General features: G+C 44.8%; 3 protein-coding genes across 3 annotated transcripts; 2 read left to right on the top strand and 1 right to left on the bottom strand.

The window, feature by feature from the left end:
* The first annotated feature begins 3 nt into the window (after nucleotides 1-3).
* LOC123103270 (uncharacterized) lies at nucleotides 4-15,648 on the top strand. Its single transcript, XM_044524800.1, has 12 exons — nucleotides 4-259; nucleotides 428-535; nucleotides 651-788; nucleotides 1,307-1,627; nucleotides 2,575-2,938; nucleotides 3,186-4,090; nucleotides 4,171-4,256; nucleotides 4,339-4,557; nucleotides 5,874-6,002; nucleotides 13,814-14,161; nucleotides 14,729-14,844; nucleotides 15,356-15,648. Exons 1-12 carry the CDS (start codon nucleotides 155-157, stop codon nucleotides 15,454-15,456), a joined length of 2,940 nt encoding a protein of 979 aa, XP_044380735.1. The 5' UTR covers nucleotides 4-154; the 3' UTR covers nucleotides 15,457-15,648.
* On the top strand, nucleotides 6,022-13,964 carry LOC123103271 (uncharacterized). The gene is made up of 2 exons (XM_044524801.1): nucleotides 6,022-9,059; nucleotides 13,852-13,964. Exon 1 carries the CDS (start codon nucleotides 6,848-6,850, stop codon nucleotides 7,850-7,852), a length of 1,005 nt encoding a protein of 334 aa, XP_044380736.1. The 5' UTR covers nucleotides 6,022-6,847; the 3' UTR covers nucleotides 7,853-9,059; nucleotides 13,852-13,964.
* Nucleotides 15,649-18,362: 2,714 nt separating the features above from the next.
* Nucleotides 18,363-19,160, bottom strand: LOC123106893 (uncharacterized). The gene is made up of 2 exons (XM_044528931.1): nucleotides 18,929-19,160; nucleotides 18,363-18,827 (listed from the first exon to the last, which is right to left on the bottom strand). The coding sequence occupies exons 1-2, from the start codon at nucleotides 19,126-19,128 to the stop codon at nucleotides 18,695-18,697; spliced, it is 333 nt and encodes a 110-aa protein (XP_044384866.1). The 5' UTR covers nucleotides 19,129-19,160; the 3' UTR covers nucleotides 18,363-18,694.
* Nucleotides 19,161-20,316: the final 1,156 nt, after the last annotated feature.

Here is a 20,316-nt window from a genome sequence, read left to right as displayed (position 1 = left end):
ATTTTTTATTTCTTGCGCGCCATTCCGTTTGCCGCGCGCACAGCCAAAAGGCCTTGCCGCCATTTCGCAAAATTCCCCACCAAAACTGACCACATCGCCCGCGCTCTCTCCCTCTGCCATTTTTTGCGGCCTGAAGCGAAGAAGACGAGAGGAGATGGCGGCGAAGGAGGCTGACGGGGACCGCTTCATCGAGATGGTATCGGCGGGGGCGCTTTACCGCGGCGGCGAATGGGAGCGCAAGTACTGGAGCTGCTCAAGGGTTTGCTCTCCGTCCCTCTTCCTCCCTCCCCTAGGGTTCGCGTCCTATTCCCAATCGAGGCATCGTCTTCCCCTTTGCTCTCTCAGGTCTCGTCAGTTGAATTTACATGTGGAATCCATGGTCGGTGTACTCCCTAACACTTCACCTCTCCTTGTTTGCTCACCCAAGGGCAAAGATCGGTACCCGTACCCAGTGGGCTATCACGCCGTCCGCCATTTCTCCGGGATATCGTACGCCATGGAGATCCGGCAAGGACCCAGAGGGCCTGTATTCCAGGTTCACACAAACAAACACAATCTTCTGTACTACTCCTACCACTGATTACCACCTTCTGCTGCCTGGATGGTGACCCACTGCAAACGAAATCAACAGTGATGGGCTCAATCTGCAGGTCACATCCACCGAGGGAGATTGCGCGACAGGCCAGACACCGGATATAGCTTGGAAGAACTTCCACAAGAAGACAGGGGCCAAAGTCAGGGACTGGCAGAGGCTGGGGAGCTTCCCTCAGAAGATTGACGGTGTCGAGGCATGCTCTTCATATCCATTTATTTAGTTACATGAACCTGTGCATTGCAATGAAAATGTTCCTTCCTAGTTCGCTTTTCCCAGGAAGCTCATGGCCGAGGGCATTGCCCATCCCCCTGTACACTTTCTGTAAAACCATATATGGACATTTAACAAGTTATAGATGGTTTGCCATCACTCACATCAGAATCTACTGGTATGACTACAAGCATAACTTTTTTTTGATGTATGACAAGAAAGGAACTATGTAGACAGATAAACAAGTAACAACCACTTTGGTGCAACCAATTGAGTACTACAGCTCCAGGGCCCTGTCACGTTCACAGAGTTATATCATTTGAATCCAGATAGTTGTTCCAACATGAGTCAGCAACCTACACTGAATCAATATAAAGCAGACCATGACCATTGCTATTCTTGATTCTTGTTAAACTTTTCAATAGACCATAACTGAGTGCCTTCAACACTGTTTACCATAGCCAGATTATAAATGTTTAGCTTTGCTGTTGTCTTGTGCAGCTTTTTGGGTTCAAAAATGCATCTGTTCAGAGACTGCTTCGTCAGCTTCTAGTAGATTCGACTGGATTTGGAATAGACATGCCTTCTCCAAAAATTTATGGTGCTGCTTCACCGTCAACTGATACGGTTGCAGCTGATGTTTCTGATGATCACAAAGAGCAGCATGTTTGTTTGGACAAGACAGTTGTAACTGCTAAAAGAAGTATGAACCCGATCCAGGAGGAAGGTACTGCTAAGAGAGCCCACAACCAGGATATGTTGACTTCAGTTGATAACAGCACAGTAGAGTTGGATAAATCTGCTCGTCAAAGTTTCAACAAGGTATGTTGATTTTTTTAGGATTTCCCCCTTGCAGTATACTTAATGTTTGACTACTTTTGACATTATATTTGTTGGTTCAACTGCAAAATAAACTACATCACAGCTTACCGTGGATGAAACTATCGTTCGTTGCATAGGATGTGGTCCACCATCAGATATGGTGCTTGCTTTTAACTTTTTTATCTATACTCCACCTAGATCATATACTTAATCTCTTCTACATCAACAAAGTAAATGTCGTACATTATCCACTGAAATGGATGGTTGGAGCTCTCCTATTCATCCCATAGAGTTCGAATGTTAGAGGAACTGACCGAGAAAGAAAAATAGACCACTAGTGTCACATAGTTTGTTTGAATTTTCTGTTGTTTCAGAAAACTTTATTTCATGAGTATGACGTTGAATGGTTAGCATTAGCTGACTTTGAGGTAATTCTTTCTAGCTTCAGGAATTAGAATTGCGCTCTAGAAAGCCATATATTTTTTAATTTGATCTTAAGGAGTTACAGAGCTTTGCGCACTGAATACCATCTGGCAATATCCCTTTTATGAAAATAATTCTTTCTAGCTTCAGGAATTAGAATTGCGCTCTAGAAAGCCATATATTTTTTAATTTGATCTTAAGAAGTTACAGAGCTTTGCACACTGAATAGCCATCTGGCAATAACCCTTTTATGAAAATAATGAAGGGCAAATTTTTGGATCATAGCTGTTATACTTATAGCCTGGATGGGAATATGTCTTGGTTTTACAATGAAGAAATTATTCTGTACCCTAGCCAGGATATTAAGGACTTAAATGTTGATTATCACGTTCTTAAACTCTGTCATGTTTTAGCTGCTGGTTAGATGTCTACCTGCGTATTCTTTTAGCAGCTCTGAATTTTGACTCTAGTTTATAGTTGAAAGGCCAGTATTTGATAACGACATTTACTTTTCAATGTTCAAGGGAGATCCTGTAAGCAACTCACAGTTGTCTGTTGTTTCTACTCCAATATGCATGCCTCCATTGCTGGAGGAAATACCCTGTGATTCAAAATGCACTCTGGTTAATGATAATTTGGGAGATTATGTTCCAAATTCATCTCAGGAAGATGGTTTATCTTCCAGTTCTTATTTAGGCTCTGAAAAGTCTGACTTGGAAGCAGCAGAGAAGGAAGTAGCTAGGTCTATGATGACATTTTTGCTTCCCCAAGCTATCCCCCTTCTGGAGAAAACTTACAGAAGAAGGAAGGTTAAGCAAAAAAAGAAAGAAGATGCAGTTTTAGCGAGAAGTGTTGCAGCTCAAAATCCCTCTGCTGATGGTTGCAAAGGTAATTATTGTTCATTCTATAGGAAATATATGTTCCATTGACCCATTTTACAAAAAGATAAGTATATCTTCTGTAGAAATTTGATTTATCATAATCAAGAAATATCCCTTTTTTGGAAAAGCGAAACTTTCTTTGGCAAAGCAGCTTACAGAAATAAACCCTACGAGTTTCACAACATTTGACCGATAATTTTTCCCAGTGTGCAAGAAATATATGGTTCTTCTGAACAGTTTCTTGCCTTCAGCAGGTGCCACTTCGCCTACAAGTGTTGGTGAAGGGAATATGAATGGCTCTCAAACACATGTACACAAGGAACCTCTGTGTGAGGCGGTTAAAGACATCGGTCCTAATGATGATTGCATGAAAGAACAGATCTCTAAATCAGACGACATGAAAGCCGTTGTCGCAGATAGTTTTGAGGATGATGGACAGATTGGGGGTGACAGCAGATCCAAACCTACGGGTGCTCACCATGAGTTTGATGATGCATGCTCTAAGGAACCTAACGAGAACTTAAAGTTGTTAAAGAGCACAAGGGAAAGTCATGCTCAATTTTCTGAGAGTCAGGTTGAGGTACACAATAGAAAGGATATTCCTGATGTAGTATATGATCATGAGAAAGGTCAGTATGTTTTGTCTGATTCGCTCCTTGCTTGTCTAGAGGAAGAGTTTGGCATGGATGATAGTTCCCACCCCGCGCACTACAATCATGGTAACAGCAATGTTGAACCAGTGCAACGCCAACAGCAGTTGAAGGACCCAAAAGAAGGCAACAATGGCTCTTCAATATCCACAGACAGGGCAGGTGACAAGAACATGGGCAATGGACACGATGTTTCTCATGCACTTTCAAACATTAATCATGTGAATGGTCTACTATCCAAACACCCAGGAACATCAGCAAGAGGATCAGATCATCATCTAGAACTTATGGGCTGCTACCTGCACCCGATGCCCGTCTTGTCTATCATGCTGAACACCAAAGACAGTAGCAGCTTACATATTTATGTACTTTGTGGATCTTCAGAGAGCTGTAAGAGATTTCTCTACGTATATGACATCACTCTTAATGATCACCATGAGAAACCACCTAATTTTGTCGGTTACACTACCCTTCTACTACCCTCATTGGAGCAGGCTTCTACCGGGAATGTAAGAGCTTTCTATGTATAGAACTTTTTGTCAGTTAAGAAATAATATTCATTTGTATGATACTTTTTCTTTTGCTTCAGTCTACACTTGGAAGATCCGGGATACAGTTTACACCTGATGGGCAGTTTCTTGTCCTCCTTAGCAGTATACGGATACCATGTTGCAGGTTGTAATCTTATCCTTTTGTGCCATGCAGGAAATGTTTGACACGCCCTTATATTGATGCTAATCACATAACTTATTGACAGGATGCAAAGCATTGATTGTTCATGCTCCTTGTGTAAAGTGGATCAGTGCGGTGACAATTCTCTGAAAATTGTATCTGTTAACTTGGGCTACATCTCGCTGTTGACCAAATTGATGCCTTCTGGGACAGTGTCTTGCTTTTTGATATCTGAGCCAAATTATGTTGTAGCAGCGGAAGACAGCAGAAACTTGCATGTATGGATTATGGTCACTGGATGGAGGTACAATTGCTTATAAGCATTAAAATGTTTCCTTTCTCCCAAATTTTACGGCCTGCATGGTGTGACACATTTCCAGTGTTATTTGTGTTGTTAAATGTTCAAATGACTGCCACATTATTCTTTATTATACAAAGGTTTGCCTTGTTATATTGTTGTAAGCTTAGTTATCTGGTTAATGCGTATCAACCCATTTTTGTTATATGAAAGTTGGAGGCATCACGTTCATTCTGAGATGAATTTCTTATATTCATCATAAAACAAAGAAAACTACTCAACTTATTTGGTTGCAAATTAGTCATGTATAAGAAAAACATTGCATTCATTAACAACTACAATTCTGTTTTCAGTTATAGGGCTCCTAATATATGTATATAATATCTCACCATACTATTAGAGTTGTGGCTACTTCATTGTCATATAAGCGGCTATGTAATTATCTATTTGTACTCTACCAAAGTACTAAGAGAGTGAACGTTCTGAAATGATAAGGAACTTGCGCTAGATCTTTCTAGACATAAACACACCAAATTCCTATGAACTTGTTAAAACTTTTAAAATGTTTATAAAAAACCAATGTATGCTGAAATATTTTATTGAGTTCTGTATAACATCAAGAAAGAAGTTGCCTAAAGATCTGACTGGCTCTTTTTATGTTCTACTACTCTTCCTTCACTGAAAGACAATTCATTCTATTTGATGATAAATTGAAGTTGTTCTGTTGCATATTTCCTTTTGAAAGTGTTTGTGCTCCAAAGTTGTGAAATACAACTCTAATGTTCCAATAAGCACTCTAATATTATCTCAAATTTCGACTTAAAGAGAAAAACCATCTATGCGGAGGTTTTGTATAAGCGTACTTTGTGACAATTATATGTACCACGTCAGGTTCTGTTACCAGAAGAATAACAGAACGACGAACACAACCCCGAGTACATAGGTTCAATGCACAAATCAATCAGATAGTTTATTTTTTGCTGCCTGATGGCTAACGAGACCTATGTAGTTCTGAACGAACAACAAAGACATTGCTGTTTTTGTTTCTGCCTTGTAGATGCCCAAGTAAATGAATACATGTTTTGTCAGCTGCACTTTTTTCATACTTGCAAAGTATTTTTATACTTACGATACTTTCAGTATATTTGCAATGCATTAGTTGTTACTAAGTTCATGTTGATGTTGCCTTTTGCTAGACATTCCTATTAGAGATGCATTGTATTCACAGGATGTCTCTTTCTGACTTAAGATATACACTTGAAGATTGCTGTACTAACTCTGGATGGATGTCAACTAATCACAGTATTGTGTCTGTTTTACAGTGTGATCTCTGAGGAGTATGTCATTTCTAGTTCCGGTAATGTGGGTCCCTCAATACTGGAGCTTAGAAAAATGCCAAAAAGCAGCTCTCTCATTATTGGCCATGATGGCGCAGGTGGCTTTTGTTTGTGGTAAGTTACGATCCTTCCCTCTTGACTGTTGGACATGTGTCGAATATATGCGTACGAGTTAGGCTATAGTTGGACTTGTAATTAGCGGAGGGTTATGTGCTTGAGTCGAACCGTGTAACCTTGGCCTATTATATAAAGCTACCGCAGGGTAGCCAAAATAGACCAGACAAAAGCTGGTAGGCTAGACAGAGATCACGAAAGGGGCGGTCTGGTCGGACATGGCGGGTGGTCGGAGACGCTGTTGGATGACCTTGGTGGGCTTGCTGTCGTTGTACTATATGATTTAGTACATGGGGAGGAGCGCCCATAGTCATGCCCGGGGACGTAGCCGATGTTCGGTGAATCTCGTTAACAAATCTAGATGTCGTTACTCGTGCTTGTGTTTGTCCTTGTATAATCGACCGCACCTCGGATTTTCTAACATAGACATCATTATCTTAATTTTGTCACTATGGGGTTGGATGATGTGCCATGCAACTATTCTTGCATGAACTTTCATCGGTATCTTCTATGTGAGACACTAAAGAACCAGTTGCCAAGTGAGGGCCAAATTCAAGGTTCAACGAGTCTAAATACAATAGTACGCCCTACTTTTACAAGCAAAACAACTGGTACTACTATATTAGAAAACGTTATGTGAACGTCTCATTAGAAAGCCTCCCATGTTCAAGAGCCAGTGCTCTTTGAGTGGTCAAAATCCAAAAGACAAATTGGATATTGGAGAATTCAGCAACTGTAGGAACTAGCAACGAGCTATAGAAGTAGATTAGAAGGAGACAGCTAGGATTATCATAGGCTTTTCCCTGATAGGCGAATCAGCACTAGTGTGTGGTCTAAAGTGAAAGATGATATTTTTGGTAGAGTCGAGAAACTGGGAAAACGACGGTCAAAGAAACGAAAACGCTCTCGCCCGAGCCGCTCCCGCGGGCGGCAGGGCGAACCCTAGCCGCCGCCGGACCGCTCCTCTTCCTCACCTCTCCTCCTCATTGCCGCCGGGCGAAGCTCGGTTGGTGTCGGCGGCGGTGGGATCCTCTGGCCTCCCTCCCCTGTTGCTCGCGGCGCGGGCGCGGCGGCTTGGCAAGGACGCGTCGCTCGCGCGGGGCGGGGTGGCTTGCCGGTGGAGCGGCGGTGACTGCGCGGTGGTTGGGCGGCCAGCGAGGTGGAGTTGGCGGGGACGGCTCTGCTGCGGGTGGTGTCGCCGCCGGCCCAGATCCCCTTGTCGGCCGGCTCGGGCTGCGGCAGCTTGGGCCGGAGGGCACATTGCCTTGGCTGGCTGGTGCTCCGGCGAGGATGAGGGGCCTCCTGCTGTTGGCTGGCGGCGGGAGCAGCTTGGGGGGTGGAGTGTGGCGGCACGGGGGCGGGCTGCGGCCTCGGTGGCGCGCCTCTGCTGTTGCAGGGCAGTTCGGGGCTCCCCTTGGGGTCTCGACGTGGATTTGGGCTGCCATGGCGTGGTGGTGGCTCATAGCGGTGGTTTGGGGTGGCTCACAGTGGCGGTTGGACATCTCTGGCGTTGGGCCGTCGGTGAACGGCCTGTTTCGGTTCCGACCCCTCTCGTCGTCGTCCGGGCACTACCCTCGTTGAAGGGCTGGCCTTCTCCCAGCCGCGGTCCAGTGCTCGTCTCGCGCCCGGCAGCAGGACCGAGCTCGTCTCGCGCCCGGCAGCAGGACCGAGCTCATCTCGCGCCCGGCTGCAGAATCGAGCTCGTCTCGCGCCCGGTGCAGCAGGGCGGGTCGCCGGAGGCCAATTTTGGCCGGCCTATTGGGTCTCGGCGCTGGGGGCTGCCCAGGGGTGTGAAAGGCGAGGCCTTTCCATTCGTCTCTTTGGTTGGGGTAGCGACGGGTCTTGGGTGAGATGGTGTCAAGGTCTTGGATGCCGGGGCGGCGGCCCTGGTGGTGGTAGCGCGATGCTCATGGGCAGAGCCCGTGGCTTTGTGCTGTCCGGTGACCATGGCCGTGTGGGCGGCATGGTGGCTGGGGTGTGGCGTTCGGTGGCGGTGAGTGTTGGCCAGGGTGAAAACCTGTTCTATCTTCGGACGGACCGGCGGCGGCGTAGCGCGTTCCCTTGAAGGCGTCGTTGTGGCTCTCATCGATCATCGTGTTGCTCCAGGGGAAACTCTGATCCTCGGGTCGGGCGGTGGCGGCGCGTTAGCGTCGTAACCTTCTTGAAGGCACCGCCTTGGAGCACACGGTTCGTCATATGCGGCTTCTGTGCGAACTAGCGGAACGTCTTGCCTTCTCGGGCCGACGGCTTCATGTTATATAGATGGGGCGCACCTCCCATAACAGCGCATACATTCGGTTGAGATTACATACTTGGAGATCAAGAAAGGAGATAGAGATAAGAAGTTACATGAGATAAACATTATACTCAACAACCTAACCATCTCCTAAGATGCGCCTGTCATGTATGTTTAACACCCTCCCTTAATCACAACTCCATTAAGTTGAGATTATACTTGAAGTTTTCAAAGCTCTTGACAGGCAATGCCTTTGTGAATCCATCTGCAATTTGATCACTGGAATGCACAAAACGAATGTCAAGTTGTTTGTGAGCCACCCTTTCTCTGACAAAATGAAAATCTATCTCAATGTGTTTGGTCCTTGCATGAAACACTGGGTTAGCTGAAAGATAGGTGGCACCAAGGTTATCACACCACAAACATGGAGCTTGTTTACTCTTTATACCAAGTTCCTTGAGCATGGATTGAACCCATATGATTTCAGCTGTGGCATTTGCCAAAGCCTTATATTCTGCCTCTGTACTAGATCTGGAGACTGTAGCTTGCTTGCGAGCACACCATGAAATTAAGTTGGGTCCAAAGAAAACAGCAAAACCACTAGTAGAGCGTCTATCATCAAGACAGCCTGCCCAATCAGAATCAGAGAATGCATTGACAAGTGTAGAGGATGACTTGCTGAAATTAAGACCCATGCTTAATGTGTTTTTGACATATCTAACTATCTGTTTGGCAGCAGTGAGATGAACAGTTGTAGGTGCATGAAGGAACTGACATACTTTGTTGACAGCAAAAGAAATATCAGGCCTAGTAAGAGTAAGGTATTGAAGAGCTCCTACCAAGCTTCTGTATTTTGTGCTGTCCTCTTGAGTCAAGAGAGTTCCTTGTGTGAGATAATTTTTCTGAGCTGGATAGTGGAGTAGGTGTAGGTTTACAACCTTGTAGACCAGCTTTTCTTACCAAGTCAACTACATACTTTTCTTGGGAGAGATGAAGTCCATCCTTGTGCCTCTTTACTTCAATCCCAAGAAAATAATGCAAGTCTCGAAGATCTTTCAAGGCAAAATCTGCACTCAAATCTTTTAACAGTCCTGTGATAGCTTCATCAGATGAGCTTGTCACAATAATATCATCAACATATATTAGGACAAATATGCATGTATTGGACTTGCTGTAGATGAACAGAGAGGTGTCAGACTTTGAAGGAACAAAACCAAGTGTTTGCATTTTGTGACACAGACGGGAGTACCATGCTCTTGGTGCCTGTTTCAAACCATAAAGTGCTTTGTCCAACTTGCAGACATGAGAGGGTGCACTTTTACTTATAAACCCAGGAGGTTGTTTCATATATACCTCCTCTTCCAGAACACCATGAAGAAACGCGTTCTGAACATCAAGTTGCCTGAGACTCCATCCCCTGGAAACAACGATAGACAAAACAAGACGGATAGTGGCAGCTTTAACAACTGGACGAAATGTGTCCTCGTAATCTATGCCATACCGTTGTTTAAAACCCTTTGCAATGAGCCTAGCTTTGTAGCGATCAATAGTTCCATCAGATTTCCTTTTGATTCTGAATACCCACTTGTAATCAATTAAATTTTTACCTTGCTGTGGGGGAACTAAATGCCAAGTTTTATTTTTCTTGAGTGCCATGTATTCTTTGTTCATAGCATTTTTCCACCTTTCATCACCAAGTGCTTCCTCAAGCGTCTGTGGTTCACCTGTAGAACAAACCATACCATATTTGGTTATGTGTTTATAATTAACGGGATGTATTACCCCATGCTGTAGTCGTGTACGTCGTGACGGTGCAACAGCGGGATCCCTAGCCACAGAGAATCCCGGAGCAGAAGCTCCTGTAGCAGAATCTGCTCCCGTCGGATCTTCTATGGCAGTTTGATCAGGTGCAGCATCTTCAGTTGGCGTAGAAGATCCCGGGGCCTCATCATTGGTGGATGATGGCGTATCCGCCTCGGGTTGGGCGCCAGTCAGGTGCGTGGACGCGCGCGTAGTCCGTGCCAGATCCCATAGCAGGCCCGGGCCCCGTGTCAGACTGGCGAGTCGGGTCGCGCCGCTTGTACGTGACTGGCTGGTCACGGAATCGCGCGCCGTCCTGACGAGCCGCGGGCTGCCACGTGCCGGACGAGGGTTGGCGCGGAGAGAAGCTCGGGCCGCCACCAGTTGAGGCGTGACGCGTGGCGTGCGCTGGGCTGGGGACAGCAGCGCTGTCGCTGGCGCATCTGCCAGCGCGGATCTCGAGGGGGATCGACTGAACTGCGGCTGTGGAGCCGATCCCGAGGAGGATTTGCCTCCTGGATGCGGACACATGTGATATTGAGCTGCCGGCGCGTTTTTTTCACTGATTTCTCCATTGTTTTCACTGTTATCTCCTGTAACATCATCAGAAAACTCATGCACACCATTAGTAGCAGGATTAGTCAACAGTTGATCATCATAATTCGAACCCTCTTGATCAAAGGTGGTGAGATGAGTGGGCAGGAGGAGAATTTCTTCTCGGAGGCGAGCACCGGCGTTTGGATGTAGGGTGGCGAATGGAAATTTTGTTTCGTCAAAAACGACGTCACGAGATATATAGACACGGCCAGTGGATATATCTAAACACTTGACACCTTTGTGGTGAGGGCTATACCCTAGAAAAGCACATTGCTTTGAGCTAAGCATGAGTTTTCTTTTATTGTATGGGCGAAGATTGGGCCAACAAGCACACCCAAACACACGAAGAGATTTATAGTCTGGTTTTGTGTGAAGAAGTCTTTCTACCGGAGTTTCATTGTTGATGACTCGACTAGGGAGCATATTAATGATGTGGACAACGGTAAGAAAAGCCTCATCCCAAAACTTGAGGGGCATGGAGGCCCCTGCCAGGAGAGCTAGCCCGACCTCAACTATGCGTCCATGCTAGCAGAGCCATTCTGTTGATGGGCATGAGGGCATGATACATGGTGTGATATGCCAAGTGTTTGGAAGGAGTTTAGTTTTTCATACTCCCCCCCCCCCAGTTCGATTGGACTGCAATAATTTTGCTATCAAATTTTCGTTCAACCAAGGCTTGAAAGTTTTGAAAAACTTGAAAGACATCGGATCTCTTTTTGAGGAGGTAAATCCATACAAACTTGCTATAGTCATCTATGAAGCTCACATAATACTCATGTCTACCAACAGAAGTGGGAGCAGGACCCCACACATCAGAGAAGATTAATTGAAGTGGTTTGGTAGAAACACTAGTAGATATTGGATAAGGTAATTGATGACTTTTAGCACATTGACAGGAATCACAAATAGTTTCGACATTTCGCTCACCAACAAATGAGAGTTTATTTTTCCTAAGCAATCTTTCAACTAAAGAAAAAGCAGCATGCCCTAATCGATCGTGCCACCGTGTTGACGAGACTTTGACAACACCATTGGCTTGTTTATTGAGTCTCCTAAGCTCCGGAATCAATGGGTAAAGCCCTCGAACACATCTACCTCGATAGAGAACCTTCTTCGTGGCCTGGTCCTTGATCAAAAAGAAATATGGATGAAATTCGAGGAAAATACGATTATCAAGGGCAATTCTATGAACGGAGAGGAGGCTTTTAGCAGCACTAGGGACATGCAAAATTTTCTTGAGATGAATTGAACGGTGAGGGGTACGAAAAATAGAATGACCAATGTGACAAATCTGCATACCTTCTCCATTTGCCGTGTGGATGTGATCTTTGCCACGACACTTTTCTTTCATGGTGACCTTCTCAAGCTCATTGGTGATGTGATTGGTGGCGCCGCTATCAACGTACTAATTTGTGTCGATGCCGTAGGATCCATCAGCCGCAGCAGCCACTTTTTCTTCATCTTGGGAGTCATCGTCATCTTCATCATAACGGTACCAGCAATCCTTCGCGGTGTGCCCTGGCTTACCACAAATTTGGCAGCGAGGCATCTCTGGTCGGGCCCGAGTTGGACCGCCGCCATGACGACCGTGGGATGCACCAGAGCGGCCGTTGCCGCCGCCGCTGTTGCCGCCACCACCGTATCCTCCAGATTGCCCCTTGGCGCGAGAAGAGCCACGACCATGTGATCCACCACCACGGCCACGCATCGCGGCGTTGGCAGAGGAGCGGAAGCCGCCGCTGCTCGAGTGATTGAACTGGGCCATGCGCTGGTCGAAGTTGCTGAGCATGGCGTAGAGCTCGTCGAGGGGGACCGGCGTGACGCGTGCGTCGAGGGCGGAGACGAGGGGCTGGTAGTCGACGTCGAGGCCGTGGATGATGTAGGAGATGAGCTCGTCGTCTTGGATGGCCTTCTCCGCAGCGGCAAGCTCGTCGGCAAGGCCATGGAGAGAGGCGAAGTAGGCGGCAACCGTCTGGTTGCCCTTCTGCGCGTTGATGAGCGCCGTCCTAATGTTGTTCACATGGCTCATGGACTGCGAGGAAAACATACCTGCCAACGCTGTCCAGAGCGCGTGCGCCGTGGTGACTGTGGTCACCGCGATGAGTACCTCCTTGGAGAGGGTGCTGAGCAAGTAGCTCAACACCTGCTGGTCCTCTCGGACCCAGATTGGGTGGAGAGGGTTGGGCTCAGCGCCTTCTTTGCCATCCTTGTCCTTGGTGACGTGAAGCCTGGCTGGCTCCGGTGTGGTGCCGTCGACGTAGCCGAAGACGCCGGCGCCGCGCAGGTGAGGAGTGACCTGCGTGCGCCAGAGCACGTAGTTCGTGCGTGTTAGCTTCTCGGTGACCTGCCCATTGAGGGTAGTCTGGGAAGCGCCGGAGGAGGAGAAGACATGGCTAGGCTCGTGTAGATGGGATCTCAGTAGATGGGAAGAGACGGGGCTCTGATTACCAAGTGCGAACTAGCGGAACGTCTTGCCTTCTCAGGCCGACGGCTTCATGTTATATAAATGGGGCGCACCTCCCATAACAGCGCATACATTCGGTTGAGATTACATACTTGGAGATCAAGAAAGGAGATAGAGATAAGAAGTTACATGAGATAAACATTATACTCTAACAACCTAACCATCTCCTAAGATGCGCCTGTCATGTAGATATGCGCCTGTCATGTATGTTTAACAGCTTCATCTCTTCGCGGTGGTGTGTTCACGGTGGAGGACCCCGATAGCTCTTGTAATGTTAGGGGTGTTGTTGTTGCGCTCAGCGCCTATGTATCCCGCCTTGGGTGTGTGCGTGTGTTGTCGTGGGATGCGTTTGTATTTGGGCTGTGGTTGATCATTGCTTTATATATAAAGCGGGGCGAAAGCCTTTTTCGGTAAAATGATATTTTGAAAATTAACATTTTAGAAATACTTCCATAAAACCTATGTGTTAAAGTTAATGAAAAATCCATATCTATTGCATAAGCATAACACTTTTTTTGCCAGCTCATATACTTTCTGTGCATAAAAAGCTACTGGCGAACGGATGCTCGTTATCAATGTTTGTGTGTGATGTCAGCCAGTGCATCTTCCTATCTGAATTTTGATTTACTTTAAGTATGGTGGTTTAGCTGGTCTACTACTTTTATGTATTCTCTTAGTAAACATCTGATTTGAGGGAGTCAACAATTTTCTTAGGGACATCTCCAAGCGAACACTTTTGTCAACTTTTGCAGCTCCAGGGAACATCGTCTTCCAGATTCTTCCTCTAGGCCTCTGTAGTTTACAGGAGGATGTCGTTCATTCTTCAGTTGATGACATAGAGAGAAGGTTACAAGAGATCACAGTGAGTGAGATGTCAGAAAAAGATGATGGTGAGTCCAGTCTGATGTTATCAGGAAAAGATATAGCGGTTTGGATTATGGTATCTTCTGCTTCAGTAGCTGAGTACCAACATGACCTTCAAGCAAAAGAACACAATGCTCGATGGAGGCTAGCTCTGCTGGCAAACAATAAAGTTTTAATGGGAAATATTTTTGATCCAAGGTATGCTCACTTCTCCATGTATAGTATAGAACGTTATGTTTTGATTACTGCATCTTGTCTACGGGTTTGAGTAGGTACCATCTTACGTCTGAAGGCTCCCTAGGGTATCCAATCATGGATATATATACATGATATATATGTATCCGGGGTTGCTCATGTGCTCCCTTGGTGAAAATCACATAAAAATGCATTAGATGACATTACAGAAATACTGGCAAAGTTCATAGATGTAATCTGGTGCTACGCTCAAGTGGACACGATAGTCATACCTATTTCAGCGTCATCGCGCATTGTGACCTTAATACCATGAGGAAACTAATTCATGGAGTTGTTGACTAGTTCCTCAAAAAGATAGGGTTAAACCACAAAGAAGAGTATATCTTGATGAATCATTAATCTTTGATCTCATGTTCAATGGCATACAATGTATTACTTGTACTCAGCCCGCAAAGAGTTCCCGCCTAGATTTTGTACAGGCCAAGGCAGGCCAACTGGAGTACTGTTTCCTAGGTGCATGCATACCCTGAATTATCCTCAGTGTCTTATGATACACATTTTGCTTGTCAGGGCTACTTCTGTAGATGCCTGTGGTAATCATGGATTTGCTGGAACACATGGAGGTTTCTTCTATATGTGGGAATTATCTTCTGGGAGAAAGCTTACCAGCACACAGTGCTTCAATTGTAAGTGACGTGAGACTATATCTTCTTAAAAATGTGCTGCTATTAGTTTTTTGAAGGAAAAATGTCGTGAAGCCCTGATGACATAAATTGGAACCCAAATTCATGCGATTTGAACCCAGGTAGTGGGATTATACATCCACTATCTGTGCTAATAGTTAACTAGCTGGACTTGTCTAAAAGGTCTTTTACTAGTTGGAATGCAAAATATATGTTAATCTGTTTATAGACGAGTGAGACAATGAGCGTTTGCTGCACTATCTTGAGTGAACAATAGGGTGTCTTTACATACCACGTAAGATATATTTCAGTGCCATTCTCTTTTGGTTCCACATTAATAACTAAGCTTCTAATAGTGTTGTAAAATATAGTTCAATGTGCAAGGTCAGTAGCTAAAATGTACTTATGCTTGTTCTCAACCTTTTCTGTTGATTAAATGGTTTATATCTGTTCAATGCTACAAGGTTGCCTGTTCATTAAATAACATGCTCATCTTCCCAACTTGTACAATCAGGTGCTCGAGTTTCCTGTGTTGCTGTTGATGCCAAATCAAGCGTAGTGGCAGTAGCTGACGATGGCTGCCAGCTATTACTTTACGCTCAAAAGAGGGTGTAATGTAGCTGTGGCCAATCTGTTGAACGTTTGTAACTGTACAGCGCTAAGCGCTTACAACTTACAGTTGTCCTCTGCACTTCAGCTAACAGTTATTTATTGTACATAGCTCATCAAATCTCAAGTTCCGTAGACTTTTTTTGTCTGTTTAACCATCTCCCAGATCTACCATGATTTTAACGATGAGTTTGTGAAGTTTCTCCCCTTGAACTTTGCATCTTCCTAAGTCTTATCATACCGGTTCCACACACACATCTCTTGAAGGATGATGCCGATAATGATTGAGTGAACAAATTAGCATTATTGTTACAAGACTTAGTATGCAAAATTCTTACCTCGTTCACCTTTTGCAGCTCATGTGCATAAAAGAACTTAAGATTAATATGCCTGTAAGGTTATTCTTCACATAACAACACAAGCAACATTATCTTCATAGATAATTGTAGGGGTTTGTATGGTGTTCAACCCACATGTTTATGTGGCCGATCATCTGTCAAATCCTTACACACTCTCATAATGCTTCGTATAGTGCTATGATTTTTGAGTGATTGGTGGAAGTCGATACAAGATTTTGCTTGGCTGATTTTCAGAAAATGCAGTTCCACCACAAAGGAAAACATATACACTATGTGACTTAGAAGTATGCGGGTCCGACAGGTACCCAACATCGGCATAGCCTATAAGCGACATGTCTTGAATCCTTCTATAAAATAGACCAAGATCTTTGGTCCCTTCCAGGTAACGGAAGATGTCCTTGACGCCTTTTCAATGTCTCTTGGTAGACTCAGAATTGTACTTAGCAAGCAAATTGACGGTGAATGCGACGTCCGTCCATGTATAATTTGCGAGATACATGAGTGTTCCAACTGCACTTAGGTAGGACCGTAGGAAAATTCAGGTCACAGAATTTGCTCCCCTCTTCCTTAGGCCTGAATGGGTCCTTGTTTTGCTATAAAGATCTCCCGATCTTCGGGGTCTCAGAAGGATATGCCTTCTCAAATCCAAATCTTTCCAACACCTTCTAGGTGTAGGTCGATTGGTGCACTAAAATCCTGTCAGGGGAATGTTTAAGTTGCAAACCTAGACATAACTTGGTTTTAACCAAATCCTTCATCTTGAATTCCGAAGGAACTCCCTTTCTCAATATCCTCAAGTGTACCGATTATGTTTAAATTATCCACGTACACGGAGACTATACAGAATCCATCGGATCGTCGTATAAAAACACATGGACAATTTTCATTGCTCATGTAGCCTTTCCGATGAAGGAAATCGCTCAGGCGATTATACCACATCCCATTTTAGGAGCAAGATCCTTTAGTTTTTTGAGACAGATGTGTGCGCACATATCTCCGCTGGGTGTTTTCTCTATGGAAAAGTTTAAGTCCAGAATTTTGTGCACTGATTTTTTCATACTTGTGCTAGGTCCCAATTGGCTCTCCATTTCATTTTGGGGTACTTTGATGACAGGCTGTGGTAAATCTCTCTTGTCCTTTTTCGAAGGGCTTCCTCGAGTACTTATGATTTGAGAAACCTGATTTACACCGTAGCGTTTTAGTTTCGTGCGCGGCAACCATGAATTTTACTTGTTCCCGTTTCTCGACGTGACGACAAACACATCTTACCAGTCTCTGTATGGAGGCGATCTGCGATTGGCGTGGTTGCGTGTGCATCGGTAATATTTATCTCAAGGGCGCGGCCCCAGGCTGCTAACCGTCTCTATGGGGTGCAATGTTGGTGGGTTTTAGCCTCCATATTGGAGGTTCACGGTAGCACAGTTCGGTGATTGGATGTCTTGCTCGAGCGCAGAGGTTTGGAGTGCTCGACATGGCCCAAGATGGCATATGGCGACACATCTTTGAGTGTAGGGCGAGTTCCAGGGATGAAAACTCTAGGTCCGACCTTCATTAATTCAGCCTGGTGATGCCGTCATTGACATGGCATTCCATCGTTGAAGGACCTGCATGGAGTTTACCTAGACTTTTCTCCAGGGTGAAAAACCATGATCTGACCTGAGTGGTTGGGTCCAGCAATGCGGTGCTTATGAGTCGTTACCATTCTAGATGCGTCGTTGTTGGAGGACCTATCTTGTTGCCTGGGTTGCCATAATTGATGGTTATTGCTCTTGTTTGCTGCAGTGGTTTCGTTGGTCATTTTTTTTTTGTATATTAATTTGGTTGTGGGCATTCTTGATGTCTTGAATAATTCTTGAGATTGTGTTGGTGTCGGTGCAACTAACATCTTGTTGATATAAATATATTCGCTTTGTCCAGAAAAAGGATAACTTTAGAAACAATAATCTCATAGACAAACAAAATTGGGTGCAAATCATGTAGGGGCTTATTTGCTGCCCAATAAGAACCAAAAGAAAAATACATTAGTGGCGAACATGTAGCATACATGCATTTTATGAAGGTGTAGTATAGTACACATAAAACATATAGTGTGCCGCTGCTAAGTGTTAACGTAATGGTATGACATGCCCATAATAAGCAGATTACATCTTGTATGGTCCTATATAACTTTGGCATGGCGTCGCGTGTACATACATCAGTAGAGGTGGGGCATGTGTGTGTATAACTTTTTATAAGGATACTGTGTAGAGAATGGCATTTCGGCACATGGGAGCGCGCGCTCCTGGTTTTTAAAATGTGTTTTAAATATATATTAAAATATCAAAAAATTCCGGACAAAAACTTGGCGCGTACATCTCGATATTGTACATACTCACAAAGTCATTTCGCGGAAAACCGGCAACTTATGTGTTACATGTGAAAAAGATAAAATCCGGTGTTAAAAAATGCTTTTCACAAATCATTCTTTTGTCTTTTTTGCACAAGGCACATAAAATGTTGGTATTCTCCGAACCTTTACATGTACACACATAATGTCGAGATGTATGCGCCAAATTTTTGTTTGGAATTTTCTCACACTTTGAAAATATTTTTGTTTGGAGCACCAACTGATTTCCGTACAAAATATGATTACATTACTACTTAGTTACAAATTAATCTCCCGCCAGAAAGCAGTTACAAACTGTGTTAAAAAAAGGTTACGAAATAATCAGTGCTTACATTTATACACATGTTTTGCAGAGGTTTGATGCGTGGACCATATTGGTTCCGCAGAGAAGCAGCTATAATAGCAAAAGGAAAAGAAGAAAAAAGGTCAACAACTTGTGCAGTAACAGATACACACATACATGTACGCACGCAAATAATAAGAAATCAATCAGTATAAGTTATGCGCCCATCATTTCGTGATCCCTGAGCGTATTGTGGATAGGAGTAGCATCGCCGGTAGAGTCGGCGGGGGCTTCCGCGCCGGCTGCTGCTTCTCCCTCCTCCAGGAGGTACCGCCGGCCTGAGCCGTACCTGCATGCATGCGCCCGACCGATCCGTCCATTAAAATGGAACCTAGCTGCCATATACCCACGTGTCTTGTCTAACTAAACGCACGCCACGCGGGTACGTACCTGGAACTGAAGAGGTTCTGGTGGTAGCGATGAGCGGCGCTGATGATGTCATGGAGGGGGCCGCCTCGCCGGAACCGGGCCTCCTGCGAGCGCTTCATATAGTACTCCCCCAACTCACCCGTCTCCACGTTCGCCGTCGCCACCGTGGCGGCCACGAGCACCGTCGCGACCACCAGCCATGTCCTCGTCGTCCCCGGCATCGCCCCCCTTGATTCTTTCGCTCCTCCTCCCCTCCCTGCCAAGTGCTAGGCCGACTCCCCTAGATCCCTCCACATATATATACGCGCGCGCCTCCTGAACCCGTTCCCATCTATGGCTGGCCATTCCGTGCCTATGTTTGCATATACCTGTGTTTAGACGTGCAACTGACAATTCATTCACGTGTGGATCTCTTGCATGTTCCATAGCCATAGGAAGTATGTTTTTTGTGACCCAGAAATAGTAGACTACTGTAATTTTTTTGCGACGGACAAATAGCAGACTATTTATTGCATAGAGGTCTAAACTACATCAAGCCTCCGCGCGCCCCTCTCATAGACAATTCCATGCAACTACTGTTCATGAAAGTTATCTGTCGGATGTTGAAGCACCTGCTCGTGCACCATCTTCCCCTGCTGCAAATGCAAACGAACGAGGCAAATCAGTTCCCACGGAAGCTGGTCCAAGCACCTCTGCTCCTCCACGAAGTGCCCATGCTCCTAAAGCATATCATACGCCACTTGTTGGTCAGTTCAGAGATCCTCTGGGTAGCGCCCGTTCTGACTAGTACTACATTAAAACAATCGAGAATGCCTCTGTCAGACCTAATGCTGAGGCCCCACAACCCAAACTATGAGGAAGATACTGGTTGAAATGAAGCAGCAACATGCCAGGTTCTTTGCTTGGTCCAAGAAGTAATCGGGTCATTTCTTGATTGAGTTCAACTTGATCCACTACTATATGCAAGGTTGGACAGATTCTACACCGACGAGTGCTTCAACCGTCCGTGGGAAGTTCTATTGCAACATGAGACTGAAGATCAACTGAAAGCCAAAGGCTTCACTAAGAGCTACCAGTGTCATCTATAGAGATACTAAGCTCCCTCGAATTGAAGCGTTGTGGTGCTTCGAGGGTTGTGGAGGTCACTAGGGCCCCACACACGTAAGTGTTGTTTAGTTTTATTTCTTCCTCACTTTTTTTTATTTTTTCATGTTTTAATTCATTAGCACTTATTAAAATTTGTGCACTTTAAAAAATATAAACACATTTCAAAGTTCTTCAAATTCGTTAATATTGATTAAATTTGTGGATATTTTTAAGTTCACAGTCCTTTAAAGTTTGTGAATATTTTTTAATTTTAATTTTTTGTTATTTTGCAAATATTTGTCAAACCATGATTATATTCTAAA

The sequence above is a fragment of the Triticum aestivum genome, chromosome 5A (genome assembly GCF_018294505.1).
Source record: "Triticum aestivum cultivar Chinese Spring chromosome 5A, IWGSC CS RefSeq v2.1, whole genome shotgun sequence".
Lineage (NCBI taxonomy): Eukaryota > Viridiplantae > Streptophyta > Magnoliopsida > Poales > Poaceae > Triticum > Triticum aestivum.
The sequence above is the reverse complement of the archived record's forward strand: the minus strand, read 5'-3'. Positions and strand labels throughout refer to the sequence as shown.